Here is a 9,635-nt window from a genome sequence, read left to right as displayed (position 1 = left end):
ATCTTTTCTTTGTAGGATTACAAAAGAAACCAGTTCTATTGCAAGTTATACAATTTTTTAAGTTCATGAACCCCAGGTTATGAACCCCCAAGGGGATTCAACACTGAGATGCCATCCAATAAATATTTTCCCCAAAGGCAAATTCTAACTTCGTGCCTGTATTTGCCTGCCCTTTCAGATAACGAGAAACGTTCAGAAACATGTGCTCCTTCCACAGAAAGAACTTGAGATGAAATATTTCCCAACCAATTTCTAACGGAAGAGGCATCTTTTTTCCTGTCTGGTTACAATCCAGGTTTATAGCAAGGTGTCCAACAGACACTGAGTTAAGCAGCTGGAATGTGCCAGGCACTAAATCAAGAACAAAAAACTAGGCCCCGCCTCAAGGGGCTCCCTTCCTCTGGTCTGGCCGGCTGTCAGTCCGTCATTCAAAGCATCAGGAAAGTGACGTCATGACTTGCAAGTGAATTGGATTTAAGTGAGGAAGTCTCGTAGTCACGGAGAGCTGACGTTATTAGGTTCAACTTAAATGTGCATCTGGGATCTTGGGCCAAATAAAAGGGAGATTCCTATTCCTGACTGAGATGACGCAGTCGGAAGGCACGGCAGGGAATCCACAGAAACGGGAAGCAAAGAGACTGATAGGACGGGCGGAAGAAAACTCCGTAGATCGCACTGCGCATGCTTCAATCACGTATGCGTCTCGCCTTGGCTCCTCTGATTGGTTGAGCGTCTCCCCTTCTCTCCAATCCTCTTCTTCCTTTCTCTCCCACCCTCTGTGAGCAGAAGTCGTGTCCGGCAGGCTGTTAGCTTCCCCTAACTGTCGCGTCTACCTGCGGACAGGTGAGCAGGGTGCGAGGGTCAGCCCTGGGGAGAAAGGCGAACCGCAGGAAGCCTCCCCTTGGACGCTAACGAGGCAGTGGGGAAGGGAGCTCGGGGACGGTTACGGCCCCGCCTTTTCCTAGCAGAGGTGGGGGTTGGGGGGGGAAGAGGGGAAGGGCGCAGCCGCAGTCCAGGCTTCTCGCGCCTCCCCCCCGTCCTGTGACCTCTCCGGTCACCCCCAGCCTTGGCTTGGCGCGGGGGACGGGCGTTGCATTCTGCCCCTCCTCCCGTTTCCGGTGTCCCGCTGCCTCGGGCTGGAGATTGCTTTAGTTTCCACGGACTCCTAGATGTAGACTTAGAAGGGATCTTAAAAGCCCCTGAATCCGCCCCTCGTTTTACTGGTGAGGATGCTAAGTTTAAAATTCGATATTCAAAAATATTTAATTCTTGTGGAATTGTTTATTCCATTTTATTCAAGTTTTTAATTTCCCACACTTTTGTCTGAGTTTCAGCAACTAGAAAGGAATTTTTCTCTTTTAACTCTTTTTGAAGGTGGGGGGGGATTTTAAATTTGAGATTTTATTGTATTCCAGCGAGGGAACCCCCACCTTGACATGCAGCTTGTAGAGTGAGCGGGCATGCTGCTGTTACTAAGAACAAAGGCAGATCTGTTTTCCAGACATGTTGGACCTGTACAGTGTTGCCAATACCATGCTATGAAGTGTGAGAGATAAGAAAAGGAGTTTTTAGTCAGTTTCTCGTACCTCCTCAACGCATGTGTGAAGTCAGGTTAAAATCAATACTGGGGACAAAAGTTACAATAAAGGTCATATCAAAGGTTTGTCTACAAGGGGTAGAGCCTTTTTTCTGGGGATGGTGGGAGATGGGGAATATAAGTGGAATTTTTTTTAGATTATCATTCAACACATTTTTTAAGCATTTCTCTATGTCAGATGCTAGGCTGATCTCTGGGGAAGTCACAAAAAAGCCGAACAAACCGGTCCCTACTCTCAGATTTTTTTTTTAAAGCCTCAACTGAGTTTCATACTCTTAAGGGTGGGAAGTGAGCTAAAAAATAGGAAGTGTAGTTTAGTGAGCCAGGATTGACTGTGTTATCTTCATCCATATGTTACCAGAAACATTTTCATTGAATACAGTTCTCAATGATTTTATACCACCCGTCCTCATTCCATTTTCTGAGATTAAGCAAACTTGCAATCTAGTTAAAGATTACATTTCTCAAAACAAAGTGAAGTGTTAAGGTAATTAAGTGACAGGCAGGATTATGAAGATCATCCTTTGTAGGTCCCCCAGCATTGTTGCCCCTAGACTTTGAGGGGAGCCTTTCACCAATAGGTATTTCCATCATTGACAGCTTGTCATATGAGGATGCAGCTGTGAAAATACATATGATTGGTTATTTAGATATATTTGGAGCTAGTTACATCACAGTGTACTTACAAGTAACTTTTACTATCTGCTTCCTAGAATTACTCCAAATTGTAACCATGTTCATTACTGTTCAATTGAAATAGGAACCCCCTTGAAAGAACTTTTTAGTTCTTTAGTTTACAAAGTAAAACTTGCTCTGTAACTAGGAAGAAATATAAAGTCTAGAATGCAGAAAAAACATTTCTGTTATCAGTTAAGTGTGGAAAAACCTCATAGGAAATGGATAAAAAACTCTTGCTAAAAAATAAAACTGCAGACCTTGTCCCATACAAAGAAATCTCTGTCAATTCTCATTACAGGATGGTAGTTTTTGGGGATTTTTTGCGCGACAAAATTCTGAAGAGACACTTTCCCTGAAAGGCCAGTTGTCCACAGTATAATTCGAAGACTTACCATGTAACCATAAATGCTGAGGAACTAGAAAATGCAGACAAAGTATGATAATGCTGTCATTACCTTTGTTGCCACCGCCTGAGGACAGGAAAGATGATATAAGCTTACCCACTATGTATAGACAGGTAATTACAGATTTATAGCATGCTTAGCAGTATATAGCTTTCTCCAGTTAGTATGGAGTTCCCTAATACTAGAGAGCTATGCTTAGGTTCCTGAGTCCATTTTATTTATTAAAAAAATGATAATTTTTGTTTTGACACAGCAGACACTTTTCAACCAAAGCAGAGCTTCTCTCTCCACTAATCAACAAGAATTAAGCAATTGTTATTCATGGAACATAGAAACAAAAGTAAAACATCAGCTCCTGTCCTCAAGAAGCTTACCAGAGAGGCAATGTACATACAAGAATATACAGAGTATATGCAAAATGAATACAGGGTCATTTTGATAGGGAGTAAACTCTCAGAGAGGCTTCATATGAGCTGGAGCTGAAAAGTAATCAAGATTATGAGAGGCAGAATTTAAAAGAGAAAGAAAGCATCCCAGACCTCTAAAGCAGCCCATGTAAAGACTTGGAGACAGGAAATGCAGTTATATGTGTGTGAAATACCAAATAGGCTAGAATGGCTGGATCATAGAGAACATTGAAGGTAATAATATGTAAAAAGACTGGAAAGGTATAAAGGGACCAGGTTATGAAGATAGGTCAAACAGGAATTTATGTTTGATCTTAAATCTCTAGAATTTTTGTAGTAGAGTATTTTGTAGTAGAGAGTTTTTGGGAAATCAACAAAACTATCTAATGGCTTGATTGTTATTGATAATACAAGCCTGCTGTTTTTCTGATTAACAGGAAGGAAGGGTGTGTACTTTAACTTTGATAGTGTGGTGCCAGTCTGGGTGGTTTTATTTGCCTGGACTTTGGTTACCATTTAGGGCTTGTCATTATTTACTTTGTTGTAGTCATTGTGTGTATTGTTCTTTTAGCTCTATTTTCTTTATTCTGTTTCACTTCATAAAAATCTGCCTATGTTTCTTTTAATTCTTCATAATCATTCTGTAAGACAAATTCCATTATATTCACAAACTATAATTGTTCAGCTGTTGGATTCCTCCTCCCTTCACCCCCCCTCCCCATTGGGCACATGTTTCATTTGTAGGCTTTTTGTGTTCACAAATAACATTGTTAAAAATATTTGTGTACAAACGAGCACTATCTCACAGTCATTAACCTAGGATATAATCCCAATAGAATCTCTATGTCAGTTAATATGAACAATTTTGTAATTTTCCTATATAAGTCCAAATTGTTTTCCAGAATAGTTGGACTGATTCATTACTTATGAAGTAGTTTCAGTTACTGTGATTCTTCCCAGAACTAGTGTAATACTGAATTTTTCAAATCTGTCATTGCTACTTTGATGAGTGTAAGGTGGTGATACTCAAATTTTCTTAAAATTTAATTTTTCATTATTTACAATTCAGAAGTTTTTCCAGTGCCTGTTGGTAGGACAGTACAATTCTGATTTTGAAAACTATTCATGCACTTTGACCGCTTGTTTATTGGAAGTGAATCTTATGAATTTTTGTCAGTTCTTGAACAGATTTTACAAAGTATTAGACTTTTATCAGAGGTGTTTAATGCAGAGATTTTTCTCCAAACTGTGTATTTTCTTCCAATTCTGATCCAGTCTATTCTAAAACTAGGATTCTTCTGACCGTGTTCCTTTGGTCTTTAATCATTTTCTCAATCCTCTTTTGGTTTATCTTACAGTTTCCTAAAATATCACTGCTTGCTACTCAGTCTGCTTCTGAAATAAATTATGTAGTTATTTACAATTATACAAGAGCAGTCACACATTTGAGCATATCCATTGGGAAAGCAATTCACTAGCCAGAATTAAATAGATCTCTTAAAAAAACAAACTTATACCAAGTATGCTTTAAAAAAGGAAATTCTCATAATCTTTAATGAAAAAATTATCTAACATATTAGCATAATTTTGAAATTAATTCACACATTTAATGATAATGAATTTGGACATGCCTGATTTCAATAGACTATCACTGCCCAATAGATTTAAAGACATAAGGAACTTGAGAAGTTTACTCTAGAAAACTGAAGAACAAAGAAATTAAATTAATTTAGTCATCAGAAACATGTCTCTAATCACAATTTGGGGACATAGCATTCCTGGAATACTATGACCTACCATATGGCAGTCCTCCAGACTTTCATTCTTCAACTGTTGCATCAAAACATTCATTAAGTTCATTAAGTTTTGTTAATTGATGGTTTAGGTCTGGTTCTTGTGTTTAACAGATGTTTGTTGTATTCCTGTCAAAATAGAGTTAGATGACATTTTCAGCGTGACAATATTAACATGAGTTGCAGTAATTTTCAAACACTCTCTATTGCTTTGTGTACTCCAGTGAATTGGTTATGTCTATAAAACTATAGTTTTATAGTTTTCTTGGGTACCTGTTAAGTATGTAACTACTCTTGGCACAATGCAAATGCTATTTCTCTTTGTGCCAGCAGCACCCCACTGTCTGCCTTGATAGGATTCTAATACCTAAAGACATCCTTCTGTAAACAGAGGGAATAAAATGCTGGTATCTGTCTAGTCTTTATAAGGTGTTTTATATACATTAGATTATTTGATCCTCATGCTAACGCTATGAATAAGTACTATACAAGTAATCTCATTTTACAGTGAGTGGTATTTGCCTGTGGTCACACATATAGCTGATATATGTTAGAGACAAGGTTCAACCCAGGTCTCTCCTGATTTCAAGTACAGCATTATTTCTCTGTAATATACATATAATATAGCACTCTCATACATTTTTCTATAATATACCACTCTCATACATAGGGGGAGAAAGTATGGAAGGAATTTAGAATAAGAAGTTAGAATAAGAGTCTCCACTGTGATGGTACTCAAAGTCAATGACACCACTGCACATCTTCTGACAGGTCTTGTCAAACTGGAAAGGCAAGATATGGACCTGGCAGTGGATTGTTTTATATCATCCAAGGACCAGCCTAGTAAAGTCTGCCAATCAAAGTAGCTCTTGAAAACCTACTAATTCTTAGTGGATTTGCAGTCTGGGTCGTTGGAAGGATGACTCCCACCAATTTAAATAATGAATGATAATAACTGACATTTAAATAGCACTCCAAAGTGCACTACATTAAAATAAAATGGCACTACATTACTCATTTTGTCCTCAACAACAGCCCTGGGAAGCAGGTAGGTGTATAAAACATTTTTAGTCCGAAGTCCTCACCCATGGGCAGCTAGGTAGTACAATGGATAAAATAGCAGCCCTAGAAGCAGGAAGACTCATATTCCTGAGTTCAAATCTGGCCTCAGATACTAACTGTGTGACCTTGGGCAAGTCATGGGACCCTATTTGCCTCAGTTTCTTCCTCTGTAAAATGAGCTGGAAGAAGAAATGGCAAACCACTCCAGTATCTTTGCCAAGAAAATCCCAGGTGGGTTCAGGAACAACTGAAAAATGACTGAACAACAATGACAACCTCAGCCATGATTTCAGTGTAGGAAATTCCTTGACAAAAGGGACTGCTGTCTTTTCCCTTTTTTTGAATCCCATAGTGCAGTGTCTGGCACAGGGTAAGGGCATATTAAATTCTTGTTGACTTACTCCCAAAGAAGATACTTCCCTTACCACTGCAGATCTGCAATTGCTCTATAACTTATTGCAGGGGGCACTAAACGGTTGGTGACTTTCCAGTCTACTTTTTTTGGAAGCAGACTCTTAGTTTATTCTGAAAAGCAAAAATGACATAGAATTAGTGTATTGATTGAACATCAGTATTTAACAACTTTTTTTTACTCTAATGTGACTATTTACATGAAGTTACAGATATAATTATAAAATGGTATGACTATTTTTAAACAAATACACAAGAATTTACACATATAATTTTGTTGTACCTTTCAAAGATAGTGTTGCCTTTTCAGTGTTAGACTTCCATATCTATCTAGTTTTTCAAGAATGAAGAAGTATAAAAACAAAATTTGTGACTCAATGAAATGTTGAATGAAAACTTATAGATATTAAATTAACTGGGAGCAGTGTCAGGGAAGCAGGTACCAATTAGGTGTCCTGGGTGCAACTTTGTAAAACTTCTCATGTTATGGTGGGAGGAAAGAAACTTTATCAGGAAAATACTGGTCTTGTCACATAAAGTATTTAGTACAAAGTGGTGGAGCATCACAAATGTAACGCAGCACAACACAGGAGTCAACAGAGACAAAGTTAAGCAAGCTAGCTTTATTGAGAAGAAAGGCAATCAGAGGGGCAGTCAGGAAGAGGGAAACAAGTTAGGTCCTGCTGGGATCCCCGGTGAAGGGGAGGAGGATTGTACTAAAACTGGTAAAGGGTTGAGCAAAGGGAAGTTATAGGGTTTTTGTCTGATTCAAGCAGGACCATATATTGTGGATCTGGTATGGAGGTCAAGGTTTGGAGACTGATGGTTGATGACTTCATGGTTGGGAGGTGGGGATGAGAAGAAGAGGAACACCTGGGCATGTGACAATTAGTTGATATTCAAACTCCCTCCTGGTGGGAAAAGGGCTCTTGGCCCTTACTGCAGGGGTTATATCAGCCAAGTTGCTCAGGACATTTGAGCCTCCTGGCAGTTTCATTTGAACAGGGAAGAGAGGCAGCAGAATTCCTTATAACTCCTTACATTCTTCATCTTTTATATTTAAATAAGTATGATTTAAATTTTGTAGTGCTTGATGGGTAATTTCAACTAAATCATGAAAATCAGCTGCCTCTCTCAGAAAATAGCTCAGTACTACTCAGCATTATGGAACTGATGCTAATACCAGCAAATTACCCCTCCTATTAATTCACAGTCATGTGAATTAATTTTCTGCCTTTGACCTAAACCACTGAATTGTAGATTTAGAGATGGAAAGAGGTCTAAATTATCATCTAGCACATCTTAAATAAGTGTTAATGCTGAAGAGTTAAAAATTTCTTTCCAGTGGTTCTTTAATGCTGTGTCAGGTCCTTTTGTGTAGCAGGTTTCACATTTTCATGTCTGAAGCTCTGTTGAGTTAATTATGTTTCATAACTTATGTTTCAGAAAATAGAAGCTGTTAAAAAAAACAATACATAGTGGAAAATACAAAAATAATCATTTTCAATCAATGAACAGCCTTAATTTTTTTCTTGGGAATGATAATGAAAACTGTTTTATTAGCATATAAAAACACTAATTTCTCACTAAGAAAAGTAATTAACTTCCCCCCTCCCTTTCTTTTCAGGCATAAAAATGAGTGGCAAGACCAAGAAGAAAGCAGCTACCAGAGCTGCAATTATTGAGCAGCTTTTGACAGAAAAGAATTTCCAGGATCTTGGTGATCACCTTACTGAATTAGAAACTACTCACATGAGTGTAGAGCATCTCCAAGAGACAGATGTTGTAAGAGCTGTATACAGAGTTTTGAAACATTGCCCTATAGTGATTTTCAAAAACAAAGCCAAGTGTTTGCTTTCCAAGTGGAAAAAGCTTTACAAAAATCACTACTTTCAGCCAGTGAACAGTTCTAATTTTTATCTTGAGGATAGTAAGGAAAACACCGAACACATTAGTCTAGTTCAAGAAGAAAATTCCCCATACCCAAATAAAGAACAAACATTAGACACAGCAAATTCTAACTCTGTGTCACCATCCCAAGATATTGCAAAAGGTGTTGAAACGTTTGTGCCAGAAAACAGTGCTGCTGCAGTGGAGGAACATTCAGAAGAACATTTCGTGAGTCATGACCCTAAATCCTTTGGTGGCAAATCAGCCAGTGATCATCAAGATCCTGCCAGGGCTAAGTGTGTAGAACTTCTTTACGGAGCCTTAGTTACTCATGCCACAGACCAGCAGAAAACTGATCGTTGGCAAATATTGGCAAGAGAAATTGAGGAGTATGTTTTTGCACTCTATTCAAAAAATCTCAAAAAGTACAAAAATTGCATCAGAAGCAAAGTGTCAAATTTGAAGAATCGAAAAAATCCTCATTTACAACAAAATCTGTTTTCTGGGACCTTATCTTCAAAAGAATTTGCTGAAATGACAGTCATGGAAATGGCAAATGATGAATTAAAGCAGTTGAGGGCTTCATACACAGAATCTTGTATACAGGAACATTCTCTTCCTCAAGTCGTTGATGGCACACAAACAAATAAAATAAAGTGTAAGCACTGTGAAAAATTTAATTGCAAAGTCACCACGATTGCCAGAGGGATACTTTTCCTTCCAGGTTGGGTTCGCAGTGCAAACCCAGATGAACAAATGATGACCTACGTCATTTGTAATGAGTGCGGAGAACAGTGGTATCACAGCAAGTGGATTTGCACATGATTGTGATAAAACATTAACAGTTTTAATAAAGATAATTTTTGTTCATAAAGTGCTTTTATGACATATTTCAGACCTACTATATTTTCTCAACCCTTCAGAATAGGTAGCTGATGATTAAAAAGCTCCAAGATTGATAGTGGCTTACCTTTTCAAATGAATACCAGTTTTCATCTATAAGTACTGGTTATTTTAAAATATTCTTCCTTCATTATTAAACATTATCCAAAGTTTGGACTTAAGTTATCATATACATGTAATGGATACTTGTCCATCCAGTTGCAGATGTAGAAACTGAGGCACAGATATATCTAAGTTCACACAGCTAAATGGCAAAGTTGAGTCTTAAATCCATGCTTTTTGTTTACTGGTCTGGTTATTTTTTCACTAGCTGTTACTACCAAGGATTGTAGCTGTTTGGAGCACCTAAGAGGAGCATACCATGTCTAAAGAGATTAAGTGACTTGTCCAAGGTAGCATAACCAGCTAATAATTGAGAGCCAGAAGAAATTGTCAGGCAACATCTTTTGTAAAAGCTGTTTCTTTGTGAGAAGTATTCTTTATCTCATTT

The 9,635-nt window shown here is 38.0% G+C and overlaps 1 protein-coding gene across 3 annotated transcripts; it reads left to right on the top strand.

Annotated features, from left to right (window-relative positions):
- Positions 1-406: 406 nt before the first annotated feature.
- On the top strand, positions 407-9,116 carry TCEANC (transcription elongation factor A N-terminal and central domain containing). Of its 3 annotated transcripts, XM_072614359.1 has the most exons (3): positions 778-843; positions 2,574-2,792; positions 7,980-9,116. In XM_072614359.1, exon 3 carries the CDS (start codon positions 7,988-7,990, stop codon positions 9,065-9,067), a length of 1,080 nt encoding a protein of 359 aa, XP_072470460.1. In that variant the 5' UTR covers positions 778-843; positions 2,574-2,792; positions 7,980-7,987; the 3' UTR covers positions 9,068-9,116. The 3 variants fall into 3 exon arrangements, with proteins under 3 accessions (XP_072470459.1, XP_072470460.1, XP_072470461.1); XM_072614358.1 differs by lacking the exon at positions 2,574-2,792 and having other exon boundaries at positions 407-843; XM_072614360.1 differs by lacking the exons at positions 778-843; positions 2,574-2,792 and adding an exon at positions 1,026-1,223.
- The last annotated feature ends 519 nt before the right edge of the window (positions 9,117-9,635 follow it).

The sequence above is a fragment of the Notamacropus eugenii genome, chromosome 5 (genome assembly GCF_028372415.1).
Source record: "Notamacropus eugenii isolate mMacEug1 chromosome 5, mMacEug1.pri_v2, whole genome shotgun sequence".
Lineage (NCBI taxonomy): Eukaryota > Metazoa > Chordata > Mammalia > Diprotodontia > Macropodidae > Notamacropus > Notamacropus eugenii.
This window is presented reverse-complemented; position numbering and strand designations above follow the sequence as displayed.

Bases quoted from the DNA above. Each gene is read 5' to 3' on its own strand.
- TCEANC (XM_072614358.1), top strand. From the start codon at position 7,988: ATGAGTGGCAAGACCAAGAAGAAAGCAGCTACCAGAGCTGCAATTATT.